Raw genomic sequence first — 26,362 nt, forward strand, 5'->3', positions numbered from 1 at the left:
GCTAAATCCATCCTCCCTTCCTCCCGACGTGACCACAGAGGCTGGAGACTAAAAATACCTGGAGAGGACAGATAACAGCTGTCAAGGATACTGAGCCCCGTGAGAAAGGTTGCCACTATCACCAGATTTGCATCAGAAGACACCCATCCAGGCAGCCCGGGTCAGATGCACCATAATCAGATTCAGCGGGGAAAGACTGATGCTGCTCGCCTCCCAGGACGTCTGGAATAAATCTCTGGGCCCTGAATTTGGCCAAGTAATCTAGGATCAATTTCTGGAGGACCCCTCAAAGGAAGACAAGTACTTCAAAAAACCGAGTGCCCACTCGCCGCCTCTGCTTGTCATCCTTTCCTTTCAAAGCACAACAGCCTCTATCAATAAAATTAAATGAGGAAGAGACCTCCATCAGAAGCTTTGTCAAAGCAGATAATTCAGCCAGCACCTTTCATAACGGCAGAGACGGAGAGCATCAAGCAGAGAATCTTGGCAAGAACACAAGAAACATTAACGTGCCCCTCAGTAGCTTTAAATACGAGCAAAACTTTCAAAAAATAAATGATATCCAAGCCCTCTCCAAACGCCAGGCCTGCAGCAGCCCCGGAAGCACGCCGCCCCAGTGAAGACGCTACGTGATCAATGACTGTGGGGCCACCGGACTCCCCACGGAACGCCCCACCCCCACGCGGCTCCTAATAGGAAGCCATTTACTGAATTACTGGCAATCAATACATTTTAATAACAGTTGTATTAATCAACTCCAGAAAAAAAACAACTAAACAAGCATAAATAATCCAACCTTAAACATAAAAAGTCTGGGGTTAACAGACACTTTTCCATCTGTAAGCATGTCATTTAAGTCTATTTTTCCAAAACTATGAACACGCATCCTATCAGAATAAAGAGCTTAAATGTGTCATAGGGAATAACAGCAGAATGAACATGTTTGTGCTGTACGTCTTTTCAACAACTTAACCATTTTTCACACTTTTAAAGCAAATACTCACAAAGTGTCAGACAGACCTAAAAAGTCAGGCCCTCTATCTGCGTACACCAGGAAGGAGGCACTCCGTGACGGTGGTTCACATCCCTCCCACAAATCCCTGCCCCTTCCACTGCCTCTAAAAATCATGGAAAAAATACCCTGTGAGGATTAAAAATCATTATAAATAATATTTACCATTAGAATCTTTCCTAAAGATTGTATTTAAATTTTAAAACAATTCCGTTCTTAGAGAAAATGAGTGTCATTTACATCACCTTCACATGCTTATTCATGGCCCCTCGCTCTGACCGGCTCCCTCAGAGCACCTGCTTCAAGGAGAATGCTGAAGAGCAGACCACACATGGCTGTTCCCACCTGACAACTCGGTTCCAGCTGAAGGAGCACGAGCCCTGGACTCATTAGGGTGGGAGGAGCCGGATCGCTGCTGTTGTCATGGGCCTTACAGTCCCCTCAGGAGGGCCGCTGGGAATCAATCAAAATGGTTGCAGTTTGAATCACCTGCTCTCACCGTACGTAAACTGTAACTGAGCTGCAGTGATTTCTAAACAGAACACATTCTAAGTTGAAACATCTAAATGTTTCTTGGCAATTAATGTCTAGAAAGTCAACAAGCCCCCAGGAAAGCGGAGAAAATGAACTTTTGTGCAGCTCACCATTCATCAACTACAGGAGGCTCGAAAGATGCCGCACGCCAGCGGCTCGGCCTCCAAGGCGCTGGGCCTGCAGAGGAAAACTCCAAAGCAGATTGCTTCCAGAACTGCTGGCACGCAGCGCTGCATTACAAGCAGTGACCTCCCTGGAGGAGAAACTGGAGTCCACGGCTCCGCGAATGCACAGCCTCGGGGAGATGAAACCTAACTCCAACGCTAGGGCCACTCTGCTACTTACAGAGCAACAACCGCAAAATGTATGCGCCCAGCAGCGCCATCTAAAACACCTCCCGAGCATGGCCGGTACCCAGGGGGCTCCAGCACCCTCATACACCAGGACTGCGGTTCAGTGGCTGGTCAGGGCACACACAAGAGTCAACACAAGAATGCATAAAGGGGTGGAACAAATTTATGTGTCTCTCCTCTCCTTTTCTCTTCTCTTTTTCTCTCTCTCTCCCCTCCCCCAACCTTCCCTACCTTTCACACTCTCTAAAAATCAATGGGAAAAATGTTCTCAGGTGAGAATTAACCAAAAAAAAAAATTAAAATGAAATAAATATTTCAAGAGTGATAAAATATCTCCCCAAAAATCCAAATGCATCCTAAAAGTATTTCGAGTAGAACCTAATTTAATCTCCAGGCCCAAGCTCTCTGAAATAAAGCAGAATGCTCTGATTTGGTCAACTTACAAGAGAAACATTCCTTCATAACAAAGGAGTGACAGCCCAGCTCTCTGAACTTCACGGAAGGACAAAACGTGGTGTCAGTATGGCCACAATGCAGCTCACCCCACAAAGTCATGGGATAATTAAGCTGACTGCTTTAGGTTTCAATCTGTTTCGCCAGGAACCCTGTCCAAACTACACTGATTCGAATCAGCATGAGCAACTCGACTTCTATCGAAACAGCCCAGCATCTTATCTTTTGTCTCACCTTTTATCATTGATTTACAGGCTGACTGATGGTAAACTGATTTGTGCGCGTGCCAGAGGCAGCTCAGGAATACAAGAGAAGAAAAGAGATTTAGAAAAATCAAATTCATGAATGGAAATGCTGACGTCATAGTCCAGCTCCCAGCAGAGCTTAGGACAGTCCGTGAAGAACTGTATCCTTGGGGATGTGAAATTACCCGTCATTTAATAAAAGACATAAAACAGAAAGAGCCCTTGCTCAGCCCAAGGGAAGGGGGGGGGGGGGTGGAGAAAAGCTGTACTAACCTTTCCCCTAAACCAAACATGAAAAATGTACAGAATATGCCACAAACAAGCTTAACTTCTAAACCATGGAACTATTTCATATGTTTGTTAAAAATGCTTTTTTAAAGGTATTAGTTGCTGCTAAATCAACAGAATGTAGTCCCATCCTCACCTTTAATCCTTCGCCCTCCATGTGCTCTCTCGTTCAGAAAAGAGCACACAACATACCCAGTTTGATTTCTTCATTGAAAACTGCCTGGCATTGCCAAGCCACCCCTAACGTTAAGGAATTCCGAATAAAATGGGATGAAGCTCATGACTTCAGGCAAGCTGCTGGAATCTTTATGTGAGCTGGGGAAATGCTTTCATCTAATGATGTAGTATAAACTAATAAAAAAGATTATAAAAATCTGATTTACTTAGAACTATTAAAAGCAGCTAGTGGTATAGGTTATTCACATTTTTCATCTCTCAGCAGAACTAAAAATACAACCAGTAATAAACACTTCTGTAAAGTTTAGACACTAAAATCCTTTTATTCGGGACATTTAAATAACTGACTCCTAGATTCCTAATGTTTCCCAGGAAACTGAAGACTATAAGTGACCTCAGGTCCTTGGTAACTTCTCCAAAGCACCAAACCACAAGGACATATCCCTCCTTTGCCATTCCCCCAAAATGAGTTTTTTCAAACTTTAAGCAGTAAGTAATTTTGCCAAGGAAGATTTTAAAAAGGAAATCTTATTCAGTGAAAATGCAAACAGACCAGTTTTATCTGTAGATCTAAAATGTGAAGAGATCATCTCACATTGCCACCACAAGTCTTTGATAGAACATCACTACCCCCTTGTGGATCAGCAATAAAAATCCTTATCTTCAATCTTCCCTTCCTAAATGTTTCATTCTGCTGCACTTCCATTAAGAGTTTACATTTTCCTCACTAAGAAGGGTTATTTTATTTCAATTACTTTTTAAAAAGAGAAAAAACACTTAACATTTTAAGAGAAGCAAAGCCATCAGCTTCTTTATCTTCCGCGCAGCCCCGTTCTGGGAGTTCCTCGTGTGGTGGGGACAGTTGCCGATTTCAGCCGGGAAGCACATCACCGGTCCATTTTCCCCCGAGAATACCTGAACTGACACTCCCAATCATCACTTAGAGATTATTTTTAACGATAAATGGGTAATTTCTTCGCTGCTGCATCTTTTCTCTTTCTATTTGATAATTTCACACTCTGTAACAATTTCTTTTTATCGCTTCCAAATGGTTTCATATCCAAGTGCCCCAGAAAACCAATGGGGCACATACCTCCTCAGAAATAACTTCTCAGACAAGGACGGAAAACCAAATAAAGTTTTAAAAGATTAATTCCTGATTGTATTGCTGTGCCTTCAGAAACACTTCCTGGCACTCTAAATCAACCCTGCTGAAGGAGAGAAGAAGATAAAACCTTTTTCAAAACTGGGAAAAAAGTCTTTGCTTTTCTTTCTTTCTTTTCTTTCATTTTAGTTGCAGGAGTGCCATTCTAATACAACAGAGATCCATCTTGCTAAACGAACAGTGTAAAAAAGGTGAAATGAACTTAAATATGTGGGACACCAGGTTTGGCTGAAAGGACAGATCCCCACCACAATCACACACAGGCCAGAGCCGTCCAAGGCCCGACTGGTCAGCCTGCGCGGTCGGGAGTGAGGTCCCCATCCCCGCCCAGGTGCTGGACACAAAGCAGGGACACGGTCACTGACTGTTACTCTGAGAAGCCACATCCCAGTGTTCTGTCCCCTGGTGAGGTGGGAACAAAGGAGGACAATGATTCCTCTGCCAGTGTTTTGAAGCGGCTAAATACATATCTCACCTGTGGTGACTGATAAGGAGAAATGGAGACAGTGCCGAGTCTGCTCAGTGCTGTTCCAAAGGCTTTCCCCATGGCAGCCAGGGAGACCCAGGTACAAGTGTCCATTCCCAGCCGTCCGAGCTGGCGGGGCGGGCGGGGGCAGGGCAGGCAGGGCGGGCTGGCCTGGCTTGCCTGGGGGGGGTTGTTAGGACTGTGGGTTTTCTTTTTTGAGAAGGCAGGAGCTATGGGCGATGACCGTAGGAAGTGAGCTCAGTGGTGAGAGGAATGGTCCCCAGGTGTGGCATGTTTGAACGGGTAAGAACTCAGCCCCAGATTTTTCCTCCGGGCGCGTCACTCCGCACTTGGAACTACAAACCACACGCAGCGCAGAGGAGCACAGCCCAACCCGCCACCGCCCTGAGGTTACCTCTGCTCACACTCCCCGGAAGGAGCCCAGCACAGTGCATGGCTCGAAAGGCCTGGCCATGTCTGAAAAAATCAAGTGAAAAGTGACTGCACTTCTGCCAATGAGCGAAGGACTCTGGAAGAGGACATGCAGCCCTGCCAGACAGAAACAAGCACAGGGGGACCCGGAAGCACCATTTAAAAGATCTCCGCTCATCCCACCTCTGATGTCCATCAGCGAAAGCAAATGGACAATCCGCTGGGAAAAGTGAGGAGGGAAGGACTGTGGCTGACACTTGGCCTTGCTTGCAGTGGGGTGCATAATATTTCTCTTCTGGCCCCGGATAATGAGCTAAGAAATGCTCAGGAAGCATTACCAACCTTTACACACCGAGGCCCATGACCTTCTACAAGCAATGGCGTTCAAAGCAGAGAGATGCAATACAACCTGAGAGGCACACAGCCAGCATACTGATGGGAAAGGAGGAAAAAGGAAGAGAAAACCGGGCTTTGTCTCACCATGTGAAAAATCGAGGACTGCTGTCCTCTGTCAATACACACAGAAAAGCATTCTGCTTACAAACACATGACGAGTATCATGGGATGGGGAACCATCTACGTGTTTAGCAGCCCCGCTTTCTACGACAGATAGACACACATCTTAGCTCAGGACTGATGGGTCCACATCCCTTAGGGCACACAACACAAGGACCTGAGAGCCTCATCAGCCTCTACCCAAGCCTGATTAGGTATCAAAAAAAAAAAAAACCTGCATCACACACTACAACCGGACACAGTGAATGACCAAGCACTCTGATTCATGTCACTGGACAGGGAAGTAGAATGAGAACACTTCCTACTCCAGCACACGGACTCTGCAGAGAGGAAGGACCCTCACAGGCAGAGCAGCATCAGAAGACCCACACGTCCTTGTGAATGAAGGCCCCAAATGAGTATACGCTTGTTGGCTGTGCCCAGAGAAATGCACCATTGTCAAGCCAACGAGACAGAAGGATGGCTAACCGCAGCAAAAACAAATTTCCAAAGCCCTGCACGAGGCCCAGAGAGACGCCTGAAGGACACAGTGCTCCCCCAGGGAGATATCCCGTTACAGATATTACTATCACCCCTCCACCCGGTGGCTTAACCCCCACCCACCACCCTAAACTCGGGGAAACAAAAAGTAACACTGCCTCTTACTTCAGGACAAAAGGGATGGGGCACCCCTTTACTGAACGATAGGCTATGAATACAGCAGAGCTACAAATACTCTCTTAGAATAATGATGATGGCAAGGGCAATAAAGAAACCTCTTTATGTGGGAAAGGGAAATAGGATTGAAATCATCTAGAAAAAAAAATGAGCACGGTGAGTGATTCTAGAAGATACCGAACATTTTAAGAAATGATCTGTTTTAATGGAAATACAAAAGAAACACATATTGCATGTCACCACAGAAAACATCCAGCCACATGTTCACATGAATAAGGGACTGCCAAGCCAGACACAACGATCCTCAACAAGAGTTCTTCCTAAGAGTGAAATGCTAGCAGGACTGGTTTCTGCAGACACAGTGGAAGTTAAATCTGGTTTAACACAGAAGGAAAAGAAAAAGCGCATTCCAGGTCAATTCTTTACCATTATTGTCATCATTATGTATACCACACCTGCATCCAAAAATAATCGGAGGCTATTTACCGAAAGAGGAGGAGGAGAAACCAATAACAGTGCCATTTAAACGTGTAAAGTATTAGAAGTCACATAATAAACAAAAGCAGTGATGATTACACCAGAAAGCCAGCTAAGAATGGCCACCACAATCAGGCTCTAAGTTTGGATGCAATGTTCCAGGCAGTGAAAATGTAGCAGCAGCTACCTTAGTTCTGACTTTCTGATCATATGAAACATCTCAGGGAATCCTAAGAGAAAGTCATTTTTCTATCATTGCCTTCTGTAAAGGGGGCATTTGATTTCAGGTACAATACCCCGAACGCTGCAGTTCAAACGTTCAGCAGGCACTCCAACCAACCGTGTGTCCAAATGACCTAAAAGTTATGCCTACACATTTAAAAGGAAGGTTGGCTTTACTTTTTTCAATACACACACACACACACACACACATGCACACACACGCACACACGCACACACGCACATATGCACACTCACAGGCACACACAAGCAGTCTAAGGGAAGACTGTCAAATGTCTCTCTAGAGGTCCCCTCCACCCTCTTCAATAAACCGTACTGAACTCAAAGGAAAGAGCCTAACTTTACACACGAACCTCAAGTGTGTTCTGACCTTTACCGTGTCCTGCAGGGCTGGAGAAGCTCAATGGAATAGTACACTATCAGAGCCCATTTTTGTATGATGATAATCCAAATAATTAAAATACAAAAAAGAATTCCTTGCAAGATTATATAAAAAGACAAGTACAAGATACACTGAAATGTCACTTGTATTAAAAGGCTAACAAGACCCCTGCGGCCTCAGGTAGTCAGCTAACACCCCTCCCGGACCCTTCACACAGCAGCTCAGTCTCTGCAATGAATGCGCTCAGTGATGGAATATGGAATAAACCCAAATTCCTCCAAAATAACCAATTCCAGGGTCCCCAAAGGAGGCAATGGCACAATGAGGGGAAAGGAAGAGAACACGAGAATCACCTTCTGTTGCTTTTCCCGTAAGGAAATTAGAAAGAAGTACAACTGTGCACGACAGCCTTCCTCCAAGCCTTCGGAAGCAGAAAACCAAGAATGGCCCAAAGGAATGAAGAAGTGGGGGAAGGCCACCTATGGGCCACCTCACCACCAGTCAGAGTTACAATCCCGCCAGCACATGGCCACACCGAGGACAGAGGACCACAACACTGCCGCTTGACCCCAAAGAACAGGCTATTTTAGGGGGAAAGCCTGAAAACTGAAGAAATGGAAAAACACACCTAAGCAGGATATATAAATATGTCTCCAAGAGCACACAAGAGCATCCCTCCCCTCTGAAAGGAAAATCTGACCCAATCTGACCTTGAGCAGAGGTTGCTGTGACCACGTCAACATTCTGAATCCACTGAGCGGGGAGATGGGGAAACCATGTTTCCCAGCTGCAGGACAAGCCAGTCTTCCAGAAGACAAGGGGAGAGACCTTCCAGGGGCCACCCAGCCCTGCCTACAGAGCCAGGGTACAAGGGCGGAGAGGAGGAGACAGTGATGGAGGTCAGGAGAGGCCACCCTGCCTGACGAGCCTCAAGAGAACACCTCACCCTCCCCCTGGAAGAGCAGCAAAGCTGAGCCCCAGTCCTCTGTGGGGACGGTGACCGAAGCACAACCGTATTGAACATAAAGGAAAGAGCCTAACTTTACACACTAACCTCACGTGTGTTCTTCTGACCTTGACTGTGTCCTTCCTCTGCCCGTGGCATGGAGCACCCAATTAGCAAGGGAAACTCTCAAAGGCATGGGTGGCATGGAGTTGGCGGGCCAGGATCCACCACCGGAAGTGATGCCTCTACTGGGAAAACGCCAACACACACAGCAGGTTGTCACCTTGTCTTCCAAGGGTCAGTAACACTACACCCTAAAAATATGCAATCCCATCAAGCTGAGTGTAGATACAGAGAGGATAAAAAACGTAACAACTTTTTAAAAGCCAAAAGAAGAGCAAATTGAGGTCACAGCAGTACTTTGAGGCGATGGGTATGATGGCCGCTGATCACTCAATATAAGCTGACGGCCAAGCCCACCAGGCAGCGGGAGCTGGCCGGCCCTCGGCAGCCCGGGCTCCTCCTCGGGAGCCCAGGTGGAGTGCCCTTGCTAGAAAAGCGCTTGAAGGTCCAAATGCTTCGAGTCCGACAGAGCTTGCTGGGAGGATGAGGCTCCAAATTCAGCCTGTCAAGAAGTGACAGCAGCGAGCAAGCGTTCCAAGTTTGGTGAGGCCAGGAAGTGGGGGCCCGAGGAGACTCACATCACTGCCCCTGCCCCGCAGCCAAGGGCAATCAGACACACACACACACACACACACACACACACACACACACACACACGGTGACACTCAGGGAGAACCTGGAGCACAGCCCCTCCTGCCCTGGCACCAAGTGTCACAGGCCCTCCCCAAAGCGCCTTGTCCTACGTGCACAGCCTCTCTCAATTAGTGAAACGGCCAAAATAAAGCAGCGACGTATTTATGGCCCTTCGCTTCCAGTTCCGTCACTGAAACACATCCTCTTCTCACCCACTCCTCTCGTTTGCCCCAAATACATGAAAATCTCCTTCCCCTACACCGCAGGAAAGACGTGAAGATGAGAACTTTTAACCCTGTGAGGGACCGACGCGAGCATGCTGCTGCTGGTTCAGAATGCAAGCCCTCTGCACTTGAGGTGAGCATTCAGGGTGTCATTCTGCCTGTTCAGTTCAGTACAAATGACAAATGAAAGAGTGGTAAGAACTGGCCATTTATCAATGAGCCTTCTGATTCTCTAAGCTTGAAGATTACATATATATATTATATATGTATATTAATTTGTATATGTTAACATATACAATATATATATTCTTACACATCAAAGTCCCCACAAACACCCAAAATGTAGATGGTCATATAACCCTTGCACGTTTCTGCACATGTGTCAAGGGTGTGATTTCACCTATGAATATAATCTTATACATATGTATACATAAACATATGCATAGCATCACTGTAATCTCTTTTTTGCCAAAAGAGAATCAGAGCAGCATTAAAAAGTAAGTGTCCAAATTCCCCCTTCACCTGAAAGCTACAAGATCAAAAGAACTGTGTGGATCCCAGGAGGGACGCCAGGGCCAAAGGAAGGTTCTGGGACCAGGAGCACACTAGCAGCCCCTTCCCGAAAGGCACGTGGGCGACCCGGGTGTCTCCACTCCCTTTTCTGGGTGGAAAGGCATATGGCTTCCTCCCCAGCCAACGTGAATACAATTTAAGGAAATTAGGAAAAGTCAAGGTAGCAGGCTCCCTAAATATGGCCGACTGGGGAGCAGAAGCCACAAGGAGGGCACAGGTTCTCCTAAAAAAGACACGGGAAGCTTATTTCCAGGGGAGGTTCAAAGACGCTTGGATGAAGGGTGTACAGAGTCTGGCTCTTCCTGAGCGGAGGACAGGAACTGGAACACCAAAAGCAGGGGCCCGCGACTCCCTTCCTGCTGGGGTGGTGTCAACTGGTGCGCGCTGCCCCCACCCAGGGGGCAAGTGGACTGGACGCCAATGACACCCCGGTTTTCCTCCGACATCGGAGCAAGGATCGTGGCCCCGTCTTCCTCCAGTAGGAGGCACAATGGAAGCCCTGCCCTACATATGATGGGCACCCTCACCCCAAGGAACTCCGAGGGCAGGGAACATGGCAAGGGAGACAGACAGCGGGCAGGGAGCCCTGGCATGCCCGGTTTCTCCCGAAGGGAAAAGAGGACAAGTCAGAGGGTACGCAGGAAATGAGCTCACCCTCGCCCAGCAAAGTGTGCACAATCCGGACGAAGTATCTGCTTTCCCATTTAGAAATGACTTCAGCGCCGCACAGGCCCCCGCTGCCGCTGGGTGAGGGAGGACGAACACGGGTGGCCCGAGCCCCCTTGTCCTGGCAAAAGGGTCAATAGACGGTGTGCGGAGGCCCCAAAAGATCCCACGGGGGAGGAGAGGAGGAGCCGGGCCCCTCTGCCAAAGACGGCCCGGGGTCACCGAAGGTAAAGGGCAAGGAAGTATGGAGGTCCTCACTGGCCGTGGGAAGGGAGACCCCACCCTCCGGGCCGCGAGGGGTGCGAGGGCAGGAGCGGGAGCGGAGCCACGGCGAGGGGCGGGCACGCGCAGGACCCTCCCAGGGAGGGGGAGGGTCACACGAGGCCCTCCCGCCGGGCACGCTCGGCAGGACGGGGTCCCCCTGGCGGGGAGAAGCGCGGGGACCCCGCCGGCCCTGGGAGGCGCCCACAGGGCGCGAGGGTGATGCCGGGCAGAGTCCGCATGGCCCTGCCGCCCGCGAGCCGGGGCGGCGAGGGTGAGCGCCGGCCGTGCCCCGACGGGGACCGGCCCGGGGCAGCGGGGCGCGAGGCCGGAGGGGCCCGAGGCGGATAAACTTTCCGCCCCGCGGCCCCCGTCAGGCCGGCGCGGGGGGCGAGGGGCGGGGGCCGCGCCGCGGGCCGGAGCGGCGGCGGGGATGCCCTGTGCGGGTGGGGGAGGCGCCGGCCCTCCCTCCGCCGGCTCCTCCTCCTCGCTGGGCCCGGCCCCCGCCCGCGGCCCCCCGCCCCTCCGGCCCCAGCCCGCCCCCGGGTGGGGGTGTGCGGCGCCGAGCTCCACCGCCCCGCCAGTCACCTCAGCACCGGCCGCGCTCCGCCCCCCGCCCGCCGCCCCCTCCCCGGCCGGGGCACCCGCCGCCCGTGCCCGCCGCCGCGCCCCCGCGCTCCCTCCCGGCGCCGCCGATGCCCGGGATGTCCGGCGGGGCCGGGTCCCGCCGCCCGCCACGCCGCCCCCAGCCCTCACGCTCCGGCTCTTACCTTCCGGCTTGTTTTCGGCAGCCATTTCCCCTCCGCGCGCCACATCCTCCTCCTCCTCGCGACCGGGACCCCGAGCGCGCGCCTCGTACCGCCGCCGCCGCCGGCCCAGCCACCCCGCCGCCGCCGCGCACCCGCCCTGGCCCCGCCCCGCGGCCCACGCACTGCGCCTGTTGGGTTAGGGAGCTGCCACTCATCAGTCCCGCCGCCAATCGCCTCGCACCAGGGGTCTCACTACTCTTCGGGAGGAGCGTCCTATCCCTCCGGCCCATTGGCTGGTCACCACCCAACGGAATGAAAGGATTGGTTCAGAATCAACGCCCCCTCCCCACCCACTCTCAGGAAAGCCCGCCTTCCGGACCTAAACAAAGCTTCCCAGTGGCCAGAGCCCGAAGGAACTGTCCAATCCAGAAGAGGCCTACACGGAATATTTCCTCGAGGCCGAGACGTGGCGTCTTGATTGGACGTCACTACAGTGTTTCCCAGGCCGTCCAGACCAATCAAAGGGGGTTCCCGGAACTCGGGAGCGGCGAAGGGAAGCCCCGCCCTCGAGCGTGACCGTCATGAGGCCGGCGCTCGCTCATTGGCGCGTGGGGGCTTTTCCCGCGTGCTCCCGGGGCTGAAGGACGTTCCCGGGGAAGCCGCTGCCGGCGGCGCGTGGGGTCCGGGTGGCCGCGGAGGGCGCAGCGGCATCGCCAGAATTTCGAGGCCTGGTGCAGCCGGGGCACGGCGGGGACTGGCGGGCCTCGCGGCTGAGGTCCGCCGGGCGCCGCTCTCCCCGGAGCCGGCTTGGCCCGGGATTCGGGGCGTCGCTGCCGGCCGCGGGGTGGGGGGGATGGGGGGTGGGGAGGGGCGCACCTCCCGCCAGGACCCGCCCCTTCCCGCCTCCGGCCCCCGGCGCCCGGCCCCCTCTGCCCGCGTCGCCGCCGCCGCCCCACGCGCGGTGCCCAGCCCGCCCGGGCCCGCCTCCCGCTCCCCACCCGTGGTGTGTCCCGTTGTCCCCTTTTCTAGCTGCTTAAAATACTGAAACTTTATTTTGGTCACGTTGGCCATGTGACCCGCAGAGCGGATGACTCAGACGCCTGTCCCAGGATGAGGCCGCCGAGCAAAACGCAGGGAAACAGGGCGCCTGGGCGCGCCTGCTGGGAGGGCCGGCGAGGCGAGTCTCCTTCCCCCCGGGGCTCACCTCCGTGGCTTCCCCGCACACACCCAGCGTCCGCTTCACTCGCGCTCCGTGCCAGGTGGGGGACCAGCTGGGTGTCAGTCGGGGAGAGCGAGCCCAGACGCAGGTTGGGATCGGCCCGTGGGGGGACAGGCGCGGCTGCAGGTTCCTGGAGATCCGTCCACGCCTCGTGGACGCGCACACACGGGACGGAGAAGCCCAGAGCCCGGTGAGATGGCACAGATGGGATGCCCACGCCCAGGGACATTCAGGGATCGTGCACGTGGACAGGTCTTGCCAGAAGCCTCGGAGAGGGCTGCCCCCTCGAAGTTTTAGGAGACGGAGGGAAAAGCGGAGCTCCAAGCCCTCCCGGTGGACCTTGTGCGGTCAGCACCGAGGACACCGCCTGCCTCCGCATTTCACTTCTCTCCTTTGCTGCTGTGGATGGCAACCAGCAGAATCAGCGAAAGGTCCTCCCCGAAGTGTTTTGGCATCAAGAATGGCTGTCAGAGTGAATTCTGTGCCAATCTTAACATGTGTTCTTTTTCCCTAGTCTTCACAGGCAAAAAATGTCTCAGGTTTTCCAGAAATGAAGCTGTCCCGAAAGAAGAACGGTTTGTATTACCCACGCATTCTTCAACAAACTTTAATTGTATGAGCCTCAAAAAAAAAAAAAAATACAAGATTTTTAACAACGGGGGTACCGGAATTTACCGATGAGCATTCTCAACAGCGCCTACGTTGAATGTGTGTTGGGGAGCATATTCTTGAAAGTGCCGGCGGATTGAAAGTCCGTATACCCCTTTGAAAAGCAATTTTACAGTATGTATTAAAAGCCATAAAAAAAAAATTTTTTTTTAAAAAGGCTGTATCCTTTGACCCAGTAATCTTACGTCTGGGAACCTAGTCTAAGGAAATAACACTGAATGCCAAAAAGGCTCTGGGCGTGAAGGTTTCCGTCACCGGATCACTGGAAGCCTCTGGGTCGCGGCCAGTGTTGGGTACTTAGTGAGTGAGTTGTGTTATGTCCCCACAATGAAACATTACGGCAGTCGAAGACATCAGAGCCAGAAAGGAAAACGTACCGATGGCTAGACGGGGACAAAGAGGTATTAAAATTTACAGTATTCATTTATTGTACATGGTGTGACTCTAGGCCTACAGAAACAGCACTTTATAAAAAGACTGATAGAAAATACTACACCCATTGGGGCGATTACGTGTGGTTTTTCTTACTGTTTCTATTTTCTGTAATACAGTCGTAACTATACAGCTTTTTTTAAATATATTTTATTGATTTTTTTTTTTTTTTTTTTTTACAAGTGGAAGAGAGAGGTATAGAGAGTTAGAAACATCGATGAGAGAGAATCATCGACCAGCTGCCTCCCGCACACCCCCTATTGGGGATGTGCCCTCAACCAAGGTACATGCCCTTGACATGAATCGAACCTGGGACCTTTCGGTCTACAGGCCGACTGAGCCAAACCAGCTTTGGCATAACTATACAGCTTTTATCATTAAAATGTGTATGTAGCCTGTCGGGCGTGGCTCAATGGTTGAGTGTAACCCTATGAACCAGGAGGTCAAGGTTGGATTCCCTGTTGGGGTTACATGCCAGGTTGTGGGCTCCATCCCGTGTGGGACATGCAGAAAGTAGCTGGTCCATGATTCTCTCTCATCGTTGACATTTCTCTCTCACCCTCTCCCTTCCTCTCTGAAGTCAATAAAAATACATTTTTAAATATGTCTTTCAATTTAAAAATAATTAAGCCTGGTGCCCACTACAGACCAGACCCCGTTAGATCCTGAGGCTGTGAAGGTGAATGAAGGTGTGTCTCCCTCCAAGGGGCTGCTAGCCCAGCAGGGGCTAAAACAGCAGGTCAAGGCGCAGTGGGGACACACACAGAAGGTAATGAACTTCACCGGGGCCTCGAGAAGCATCGCCCTCACCACTGACATCACCTGTGGACGGCGCCTCAGACCCGGGCTACGAACGCCCTCCTCAGAGTGCAGGCCTGTGGGGTGGAGGGATCCTCAAGACACTTCCTGTGGATCCACAGGTCGAACTGTTTTCCGAAGGATGCTATGTCAATCTCTGGTGCGTGGACAGCCAGGCTTTCCAGAGGCGACATAACATGGGATGTCCACACGGCCTGAAAGCAGAAGCAGACAGGAGAAGCCAGCATTGTCTATTAAGTAAGATATGAAAGAGATTAGTAGATCTATGAAACAATGCCACTCTTATTTGTTGTTTTGAGATTTTTATCTGTTTATCAAAAATATGGTATATACTGCCGAAACCGTTTTTATTTCAGTGGATAGAGCGTCGGTCTGCAGACTGAAGGGTCCCAGGTTCGATTCCGGTCAAGGGCATGTACCTTGGTTGCGGGCACATCCCCTGCAGCTGATCAATGTTTCGCTCTCACTGATGTTTCTAACTCTCTATCCCTCTCCCTCCCTCTCTGTAAAAAAATCAATAAAATATATTTTTAAAATATGGTGTATGTTAATACATAATGGGCTTATTTTTAATGAACTCATGAATATTTTTTAAATTGCTATACAGTACATGAACTAGAGGTAGATTACATGAACAACAGCTCTTTGGGGTCCTCCACCCTTTGAAGAGTTTACAGGGACCCTAAGACCAATGAGTGTGAGGACTGCTGGGTAGAGGGGAGAGATTTCCGGGGCTGGTTGGCAGTGTCTCAGTCCAGGCTGCCGTAACCAAGTCTGCTTTACTGGGTCGCTTATAACGACAAATGTATTCCCCACAGTTCTGGAGGCTGCAAGTCTGACACCAGGGTATGCCCTCACAGGTCCCAGAACAGAGGGGGGCAGCAAGCTCTCTCCTGCCCTACAAGGGCACTAATCCCTCCCTGGGCCCCTTCATGGCCTCCCCCCAATGCCAATCCCCTCCCAATACCCCACCTCCTCCTGCTGTCACCTGAGGGGGGAAGGGTAGCATGTCCATTTGAGAAGGATGCAGCCATCTAGTCCACAGTAGCTGGTGTCTGCGTGGGAGGGCGGCCAAGAGGTGGGCATGTCCAGCTTGGGAAGACATGCGGGGCCCGCACCCTGAGTCCTCACCCGGCTGGGTGCTCCAGGGAAGAGGGCGCTGTCCAGGAACTGGTGGAGATGGGTGGATAATAAGAATACCGGAGTGTTCGTTTTTAACCTCAAAAATATTTTAATCCTGGCCAGTGTGGTTCAGTGGTTGAGCGTCCACCTATAAATCAGGAAGTCATGGTTCGATTCCCGATCAGGGCACATGCCCAGGTTTCAGGCTCCATCCCTCCTGTGGGGTGTGCAGGAGACAGCTAATCAATGATTCTCATCATTGATGTTTCTCTCCCTCCCTCCTCCTACCTCTCTGAAATTAATAAAAAATATATTTTAAAATATATATTTTAAAACCAGCTTTCTTTCCTGGTCAGCTTTCTGAAGTAACTAAAGTAACTTTCTATAATTCCTGGTGATGATGATGAGAAAGGGTTTGGACTTGCTTCCGTCAATGGGGGTTAGGAAAGCTCCGGATTGCTGCCTTGAGAGAGGGAGTCCTGGGCGGAACCCATTTCGGAGGCTCAGAGACTCCTGAAGGGAAAACAGGTGTCAGCACGCTCACCTCCACCCACCCGGACGGGAAAGAGTCCCCTGTCTCTGCCTGCCTTGGCTCTGAAAGGCTGAACTTTATTTTTTTAAAAAATATATTTTATTGGTTTTTTACAGAGAGGAAGGGAGAGAGAGAGAGTTAGAAACATCAATGAGAGAGAAACATCAATCAGCTGCCTCTTGCACACCCCCTACTGGGGATGTGCTCACAACCAAGGTACATGCCCTTGACCGGAATCAAACCTGGGACCCTTCAGTCAGCAGGCTGACCCTCTATCCACTGAGCCAGAACAAGCCTTACACTGTCCTGCAAACCCTCCCCTTTCCTCCCGTCTGCACCCCACCCGCCTTCACTCCACAGTATGACAGCCCTTATTATCTCGGGATGTCTACTCTTAGTAGGAAATTAGAGGAAACTTGCCAGACACACCACATGTAGTGAGATCTTTAGGACTCCTAGGGCTGAACTTCAGCTCATTTGGGATATCATCCTATATAATAAAAGGCTAATATGCAAATTAACTGAACAACGGAATGACAAGTCGCTATGATGTGCTCTGACCACTAGGGGGCAGACGCTCAATGCAAGAGCTGCCCCTAGTGGTCCGTGTGCTCCCACAGGGGGCTGGCAAGTGCAGTGGTGGTGGCGGGAGCCTCTCTCGCCTCAGCAGCAGTGCTAAGGACCCCTCGGGGGATGTCCACCTACTGGCTTAGGCCTGTTTCCCCCTGGGAGGGTGCAGGCCAGGCTTAGGCTCTCTCCCCTCCTCCCAGTGCATGAATGTCATGCACCGGGCCTCTAGTCTATATTTATAAAAGCCTAATAATCAAACTGTCCCCTCGGGAGTTCAACCAGGAGACCAAGAGTTCGATCACTCACTATGATGTGCACTGACCACCAGGGGGCGGCACAGAATGAAGGAAGGCCCCGGCCAGCAGCCAGAAGGCCCCGATCAGCCCTGATATCAGCCAGGCCAAAGGACCCTACCCCTGCATGAATTTTGTGCACTAATCCTCTAGTTTTGAACATAAAAGGCCTGATTTGTGGTCCCGGACTTGGCTGAAACTTCGAAATGAGTAAGCAGTTTCATGTGTTCAACATGCTGAAGTTTAGTCAAGTCAGAATGGACCGTAGTAGCAGGTAAAGGACCCACCGCACCACTTCTGGCGGGTTTGTTTTCCTGGTGGTGTTAACACCCAGAACATAGCACCTTCATCATAGAAATTTCAAGAGATGCTGCTTACACAACAGTGATCATCGAAAACCCTTTGCACTTTGTTCAGCGACTGCTCAGAACAAGCCTGAGTGCCCCGGACTGCTCCGAGGCTTGGAGTTGGGGTATGATGCCTTGACGGGATGGGTCTCACCTGCACATCCCACCAAAGGAGTCAATCCCCTCTCCCCTCCCCCCCTTTTTTTTTAATTGATTTCAGAGAGGAAGGAAGAGGAAGGGAGAGAGATAGAAACATCAATGATGAGAGAGAATTATTGATCAGCTGCCTCCTACACGCCCCACACTGGGGATCGAACCCACAACCCGGGCATGTGCCCTGACCTGGATTCAAACCGTGACCTCTTGGTTCAAAGGTCAATACTCAAGTACTGAGCCACACCAGCTGGGCATATCAGTCCCATTTCTTCCTGGACTCTCCCTTTAAAACTGGAGCCTGGCCGAAACCGGTTTGGCTCAGTGGATAGAGCGTCGGCCTGTGGACTGAAAGGTCCCAGGTTTGATTCCGGTCAAGGGCATGTACCTTTGTTGTGGGCACATCCCCAGTAGGAGGTGTGCGGGAAGCAGCTGATCCATGTTTCTCTCTCATTGGTGTTTCTAACTCTCTATCCCTCTCCCTTCCTCTCTCTGTAAAAAAATCAATAAAATACTTAAAAAAAAAAAAAAAAAAAAAACTGGAGTCTATCCCCTCTCTCTTGAGCCTTTGCCATTACAACCTGATAGGTTTTGCTCTTGAATTTGAACTCAGGACCAAAGAAATAGCTTATTGTCTAAAGAGGGAGAAGGTTAACGAGATGGGTTTCCTGGCGTGCGGACAGCTCCTTGGCTCCTGCAGTTGACAGATGGAGGCAACCAGGACGTCACCTCTGCTTCCGGGGACCAGAGACACCGGGCAGGCGGCCCCCGCTCCCCCAGGCCGGGAGGTCATTCAGGGGCTCACCGTTGTGTTCTGTTTTCGTGCTTTTTTGCCTTTCTGCGTCCCAGTTTTTTCCAACTCTCAGTCTTCCGCAGGGAACTGGGATTAAGTTGGTGAAAATAAAATGCCTGTCAAGACCCCCGAAGGAATAAGCTGCTGTTGTATGAGTTCTACTGTCTCAGACGATCCCGAAGAGCAGAAAGCAAAACCATCCACCACCAGCTAGCCCAGTGGTCGGCAAACTCATTAGTCAACAGAGACAAATATCATCAGGACGATTGAAATTTCTTTTGAGAGTCAAATTTTTTAAACTTAAACTTAAACTTCTTCTAACACCACTTCTTCAAAATAGACTCGCCCAGGCCGTGGTATTTTATGGAAGAGCCACACTCAAGGGGCCCAAGAGCCGCATGTGGCTCGCGAGCCGCAGTTTGCCGATCACTCATCTAGGGAGGAAATAGAAAGGGGGTCGGGGGCTCAGGGGCAGTTCATCCTCATTAGCTTTTCCGTGTTACTTTTTTTAAAATATTTTTTATTGATTTTTTAGAGAGGAAGGGAGAGGGACAGAGAGCTAGAAACATCAATCAGCTGCCTCCTGCACATCCCCTACTGAGAATCAAGCCCACAACCAAGGCACATGCCCTTGACCAGAATCGAACCTGGGACCCTTGAGTCCATAGGCTGATGCTCTATCCTTTGAGCCAACCCAGTTAGGGTTCCATGTTACTTTTTAAAAAATATTTCTGTTGATTTTTTAGAGAGAGAGGAAGGGAGAGGAAGAGAGAGAAACGTGGATGGGCTGCCTCCTGCACAACCCCTCCGGGGATCAAGCCATCAACCCTTTGATGCCCAGACTGACCCCCACTAACTGAGCCACCCGGCCAGGGCAGCTTTTTTATATCCCAGGGAGGTGAGCAGCCTCTTTTTCTTTAAACGTTAAGCTGTGGGATGTTCCGCAGTCATTAAAATGGTGGGGAGCCAAAACCGCTTTGGCTCAGTGGATAGAGCATCAGCCTGCGGACTGAAAGGTCCCAGGTTCGATTCTGGTCAATGGCATATACCTTGGTTTTGGGCATATCCCCAGTAGGGGGTGTGTAAGAGGCAGCTAATCTATGATTCTCTCTCATCAATGTTTCTAACTCTATCCCTCTCTCTTCCTCTCTGTAAAAAATCAATTAAAAAATATTTTTTAAAAATGGTGGGGAGGCCCCATTAGCTGGAGCATCATGCCGCACACCGAAAAGGTGGTGGGTTCAAACCCCCTTCGGGCGGGGATGGCCCTCTCTCCCTTCCTCTCTCACATCAATAAACATACCCTCCGGGGAGGTTAAAAACAAAAAGTGGGTGGGGGCGGTGAATTGAGGTTGCTGCTGTAGAAGTTCCTCTAGCTGAAATGTGTATTGAAACAAGTAAGGCACAGGCTTTATGTACACTATTTCCATAGATGTATAGATATAGTGTGTATTATATATGTAGATATCCTTGTATACACAGGAAAAGTTTCTGGAAGAATAACAAGAAGTCTAACTATTACCTATAGTGACCTTGGAGGGTGGAACAGAAAAAAAATAAGGTTTGTTCTTCTTTTGATATTCCTTCTCTTTTTTAAGATGTTCATTCTTCCAACAGATCTTTTTTTTTTTTTTTTAATTCGGTTATGCATTTTTTTTAAATACATTTTATTGATTTTTTTACAGAGAGGAAGGGAGAGGGATAGAGAGTTAGAAACACCCATGAGAGAGAAACATCAACCAGCTGCCTCTTGTACACCCACTACTGGGGATGTGCCAGCAACCAATGTACATGCCCTTGACCGGAATCGAACCTAGGACCTTTCAGTCCGCAGACCGATGCTCTATCCACTGAGCCAAACCGGTTTCAGCTTCCAACAGATCTTTACTGGGTGCCTACGATGGGCCAGACACTGGTTCCAGGTCCTGGGAAGACAGCAGTGAGCATAACAGACCAGGAACCCTGCCCTCATGAAACTGATGGGGAAGTGGGAAACGCTGGTAAACAGGTTAGAGAGTGATTGAAGAAAAATCAAGTAGGAAGAGAGGGGATGATGAGGGTGCTATTTTAGATAGGGTGGGTCTGAGCCTGAAGGAAGTGGGAGAAGCCATGCAGTTATGGTGGGTGGGGGGGATGGGGAGAACATTCTAGGCAGAGGAAACAGCACGTGCAAAGGTCCTGAGGCAAATGCACACGGGGTGTAGGTCCTGTGAGGAGGCCGTGCAGAAAAAACACAGAGACATGGATCCAAAGAGAAAGCTGAGGACAAATCGCACAGAACTTTGAATTCCCGGAGACCACAGGGAATCAATGGTTCTCTCTCATCATTGATGTTTCTCTCTCTCTCCCTTTCCCTTTCTCTCTGAAATCAACAAAAACATATTTCTTTTAAAAAATCAGCTGCATTTATTGGCAAGAATCATTGCATTACTCTGTTTTTCCCTTCCTCTCTCCCTCTCTGGTGTCTTTAGATTTCATTCTGAGGGTCCAAGAAAGCCGGTGGAGGGTATGGAGCTGGAGTATGATCTCATTCGTGTTTTGAAGGGTCACTCTGCCATGATGTAGAAAACAGACTTCAAGGGAGGAAGCAGAGAGACTTGTTAGGAGATTCCTGCAGTCAAGACTTGAAGGTGGCTTGCACAAGGCGTGTTTACTTCCTGTGGCTGCTGTAACAAATTTCCTTAGTGGCTTAACACAAAAGAAATTGATCCTTTTACAGTCCTGGAGGCCAGATCCAAAATCAGTTTCACTGGACCAAGATCGAGTGGGCAGGGCTGTGCTCTCTCTGCAGAGGCTCCAGGGAAAATCCGTTCTTCTCCTCCTGCAGCTTCTGGTAGCTGCCGGCATTCCTTGGCTTGTGGCCACATCACTGAAATCTTCAAGCTCAGCAGCTTCACATTGCTCTCTGCTCTATCTTCACACCGCCCTCTCAGGTGAGTGTATGTGTGTGTGTGTGTGTGTGTGTGTGTGTGTGTGTGTATGCACCAAATTGCCCCATCTTTCTCTTACAAGGACAGCTGTGGTACCACTTGGACACCACCCAGGGTAATCTCCCCCATCTCAAGATTCCTAACTTAATCACATCAGCAAAGCCCTGGTTTCCAAATAAGGAAACATTTACAGGTTCCATTACATTTGGGAGCCATTAGTCCATCCACCACCCAAGAATTGGCTTCCCACCACCTCCCCCGCCAGTAAAGGGCCAGATAGTAAATATTTTAGCTTTGCAGACCCTGTGGTCTCCATCACAACTGTCACAGACGCCACTGCCATACAAAGACCACCGTGGACAAGATGGAAACACGTGGGCATGCCTACATACTAATAAAACTTTATTTACAAAAACGGGCAGCAGGTCTTAGACCAAGGAGGAGGTCTGAAGAGGTGTGTGGATTTGGAATGCGTTCTGAAGGTGGAGACACAGCTCGCGTTTAGCTGAAGCACTCGCCATGAAGAAGAAAGAGAGAAACTCTTTGGACTCGGGTTGGGCGATGAAGATTTTGACCCGAGCCACTGAGTTAATGTTGTGGCCACTGAAAGACTGGGGTCGGGGAGGAGCAAGTTTAGGGCAGACATCCAAGTCCCAATAGGACACCCTAATTCTGACGTGCATGTGAGATATCCAGGTAGACACGAGGCACGGAGAGGCTGTGGCTGGAGAGACAAATTTGGGACCAATCAGCATCCCCTGGTCTCTCAAAGCCTGGGACTGGATAAGGTCTCCTAGGCAGAGGGAATGCAATTTCTTTTCTTTTCTTTTCTTTTTTTTTTTCTTTACTCAATCATAACTTTCAAAAAAGATTTTTTTAAAATCATGATGCTCACACAAATATGAAGTGAATAGGTGTCAAGAATTTTCTTCAGCTCTCACGTTAATGAGGGAACTGGTAAGATGTTAAAACTGCTTCAAAGGAGAACTGGAGAACAGAGGGATATTTTCAGACAAGCAGGGATGCATGTAGCGTAGCTCAGTTGGTCAGAGTGCGGTCCCGTGCACCAAGGGTCTGCAGGGAGTTCCTGGTCAGGGCACATACCTAGATTTCAGGTTTCATCCCTGGTCAGGGGTGTATGGAAGGCAACCAATCCATAGATGTTTCTCTCTCTCTTTTTCTCTCTCAACTCTCCCTCTCTGTCCCCTTCTCCCTCTCCCTTCCTTCCTTTTTCCCTCTTCCTCTAGAGTCAATGAAAAAGCATATCCTCATATTAGGATTTAAAAAAAAAAATGTTTGCTAAAACAAGCAAAATTGGTTCACATCTATAGGGCAATAGCGTGTTGTATTTGGGGTGATCTCTACAGGATAAAAAATCAGCTGTGCCCAGCCGGTGTGGGCGCCTTTCCGTAGGTCTCAGCGAGGGAGCTGCTGTGACAAACGACACCGCCCACCAACAAGCAGGTCGTCCGCACGTGGTTTCGAACCAGATTCCCCCCAGCACCTGCCCTGTGTGACTGGCAAAGGGCAGGGGGTGCCCACACCGGAGGCCACAGGTCACCCCCACCAGTGGGGCCCGGCTCTTCCAGGCCCACCGAGGCTCTGCTGCCCAGCTTCTGCCGGGGGGCGGGGGACTCTGCCCTGGAGGCCGGCGGGCAGGATCCCACGGACAGCAGCTCTGCCCGGGGCTCCTCAGCCACGCACACGCCCCGGAGGCTGGCCTGGGGCGGGGAGGTGCCTGGAATCTGCCGTTGGGGCCGAACGGGAGGATGCGGGGCTCGGCCCTGCGGCTGTTGGAGAGACGGTTTACAACATAAAAAGCTCCAAGTGTTTCAGAGGAGATGGGTTTTGTTTTTAATAAGGAAGACAACAATGTAAGTAGTAAAATCTGAGCCATAGATTGACTCAAAACAATTTGTTTTGTGTGTGTGTTTTGTGTGTGTGTGTGTTTTGTGTGTATTTTATGTGTTTTGTGTGTGTTGTGTGTGTGGCTGCGTGTGTGGCTCTGTGTGTGTTGTGTGTGTGTGTGTATGGGTGGGTGGGTATGTCTGTGTGTGTGTGTGTATGGGTGTGTGTGTGTGTGTCTGTGTGTGTGTGTGTGTCTGTGTCTGGTGGATGTGTGGATGTGTGTGTGTGTGTGTGTGTGTGTGCGTGCTGTGACGCGTTCCTCCCAGTGGTAAGCAGCCGGAGATGCTGTGAGCAGGAGCTAGAGGTGACACGGAGAATGGTGTGAGCCTGCTGGTCTGTCCCCCTCTCATTTTTCCTGGGGGACAGTCCCTCTGCCTGGCTCTCCCTCCCACAAAGAAGTAGCTGCATGCGTGACAGGACTTAGAGGCAGAATTACATGCAGTGGTCAGAGCGGCTCACACACGGGCTTCTTGGAAGAGGACCCGCTGGTTGGGGTCCCGCCGCCCGGAGAGGACCTGGCCCCCGGCCCCGCCTCCCGCGGCCGCAGTGACGTGGCCCGGGAGGCCCTGTCCCTCTGCTCTTCACCTGGGGGCCGGGCCGGGAGGATTTTCATTTGAATTCAACCTGTGTCAGCAGAGCCCGAAGCTCGCGCCACCGTTTCTCAGAGCAGTTTTCCTCGGTGACAAAAGACTTCCTTCTCTCTCATCTGGTCAAACATAATCACTCGCTGATCAAGTCAGCTCACCCCTCTGCCTCCGCGCTGGGCTGTTTGCTCTGCCCGCGGCCCCGCGTGTCTCTGGGGCGGGCTGGGATCTCCCTCAGCACCCGGGGTGCTTCAGGCCACCGGGCCGGGATCAGCCCCCGGGGTGCTCCAGGCCGGGGATCAGCCCCCGGGGTGCTCCAGGCCGGGAATCAGCCCCTGTGGTGCTCCAGGCACCGGGCTGGGGATCAGAAACAATGAAACCTCAGCTCGCCCACCCTCAGACCAAAGGCTCCAGGTGACCAGGGGGGACCAGTGCCTCAGCCGCTGGGGAACCCAGCCCGTGGCTCAGCCTGGACCCCGCGGATCCAAAGAAACGAGTTCCTCGGCCCCCAACCTAGAAGCTCTGATGTCCCTCGTCCTCTCTGCCACCATCAGGCACACACACAGAGGCTGTTTGACCTCTGAACCCCCTGGGGCCTCCTCGGGCCTCCCCTGAGCGGCCTCAGGCCCCTGCTGCAGTGTCTGCTCTAAGGCCCCCGAGCTGACCCTCCACGTGGCATCCCCAGTGGCCTTCCCAACGGGGTGGCGTCCGGGGGCGTCTGCGTCGCCGGGTCTGCAGAGCCGGCCGCGCTCTGTCCGGGCTCCAAACCAACGAGCCTTTTCCCTCCTGGTGCCCGGACTGGAAGCCCACAGGCGGGGCGTGGGCCCTGGCACACGGAGCGGGGGCCGGGGAACCAGGACAAATGCCCGGCAGGTCTGCCGCAGAGCCGCTCCGGAAACCAGGGGAACGGGCCTGTGCTTTTAAAGCGGAGCCCCGGCGGGTGGCCTCGCCTGGCCGGGCTCTGTCCCCGTCACGGCCGCGCGGTGGCACTTGTGCCCGCCGGAGCGGAGCGCGGAACTGGACCACATCCATCTACTGCCGCCGGCAGAGGAGGGGGCGCCGGTCTCCTGGGGGTGGCTGAGTGTGGAAGGTGCTCTCCTCTCACTCCTCTGCTGGGAAGAGCTTTACAAATACCTGTTGGGCGGGGCCCAGTGGCTGAGCATCGACCTATAAACCAGGAGGTCACAGTTCCATTCCCGGTCAAGGGCACAGGCCTGGTGACCGGCTCCATCCCCAGTGGGGGGCGTGCAGGAGGCAGCCCATCAGTGAGTCTCTCTCATCATTGATGTTTCTATTTCTCTCTCTCTCTCTACCTTCTGCTGTGAAATCAATAAAAATATTTTTAGCCCTGATCGGTGTGGCTCAGTGGATAGAGCCTCGGCCTGCAGATTGAACAGTCCCAGATTTGATTCCGGTCAAGGGCATGTACCTTGGTTGCGGGCACATCCCCAGTAGGGGGTGTGCAGGAGGTAGCCGATTGATGTTTCTCTGTCATCGATGTTTCTAACTCTCTCCCTGTCCCTTCATCTCTGTAAACAATCAATAAAATATATTAAATATATATATATTTTAAATAAATTAAATAAAATTAAAATACCTGTCGCCTCCCTCTTTCTGCTGGCAGTTGGAGTCCTCCCCCCTCCAGCCCCCCCTCCCCCCCTCTCCCCGGAGAAGGAGGCCGGGCTGGGTGCAGGATGAGTGTCTTTCTCCGGAAAGCGTCCCCTGCTGTGCTCGGCGGCTGTGAAGTTCTGGAGGGAGCGGGGAGCTAAGAAGCGTGAAAGGCACGGTAATGACGGCGTCCGCAGGAGCCGCTCGGCTGCCCGCCGGCCTGGAAACGCCGAGCACATTCCGGAGCAAAGCCGGGAGCCGGCAGCCATCCTGGACTCCGGCCCTGCCGGCTCCGGAGCAAAGGGCCTGGGAGCCGGCGGGCGGCCCGCGTGCGGCCATGGGGCCTCCCCGTCGGCAGCCCCCGGGCAGGAGGGAGCCGATCGCAGGCCGCGCTGGTGGAAGCCACGCTCTTCTCGGGCTCGGGCGGCCTCTGGGACCACAAGCACCGGAAACCACGGCTCTGAGCGGGGCGGCCCCCCGGGCTGTGCCGGCTCCCGCCCGGCCGGGACGGGCGAGCGGAGTTAGGCCTCCTCACTGTGCTCTCACGTGTCACGTTCAGCAAGGCCGTCTGCACACGGAGCTGCTCCCTAAGAAACAAACAGCAGCAAACAGGCGAGCCCCAGAAGGCACGTTTGTGTCATTTAATCCACCTGCAAGGTCTCCCTCCCCCTCTGCCCTGGCAAATGCCGCAGCGTGTCTCCCGGGTCATGTGGGGTGGGGCGTGGGGTGGGGCGTGGGGTGGGGCGTGGGGTGGGGCGTGGGGTGGGGCGTGGAGTGGGGTGTGGGGTGGAGGATGGGGTGGGGCGTGGGG

General features: G+C 51.8%; 1 protein-coding gene across 7 annotated transcripts in view; it reads right to left on the reverse strand.

Annotated features, from left to right (window-relative positions):
• Positions 1 to 11,723, reverse strand: part of CAMTA1 (calmodulin binding transcription activator 1) — a 540,293-nt gene extending 528,570 nt beyond the window's left edge. For all 7 annotated transcript variants that reach the window (XM_084875718.1, XM_084875717.1, XM_084875716.1 and 4 more), the window contains exon 1: positions 11,594 to 11,723. In XM_084875718.1, coding sequence (XP_084731844.1) covers positions 11,594 to 11,638 — 45 coding nt within the window. In that variant the 5' untranslated portion in view covers positions 11,639 to 11,723. The remainder of the gene's footprint in view (positions 1 to 11,593) is intronic.
• Between the last annotated feature and the right edge of the window lie 14,639 nt (positions 11,724 to 26,362).

The sequence above is a fragment of the Pipistrellus hanaki genome, assembly GCF_964339955.1.
Source record: "Pipistrellus hanaki genome assembly, chromosome: 2".
NCBI lineage: Eukaryota > Metazoa > Chordata > Mammalia > Chiroptera > Vespertilionidae > Pipistrellus > Pipistrellus hanaki.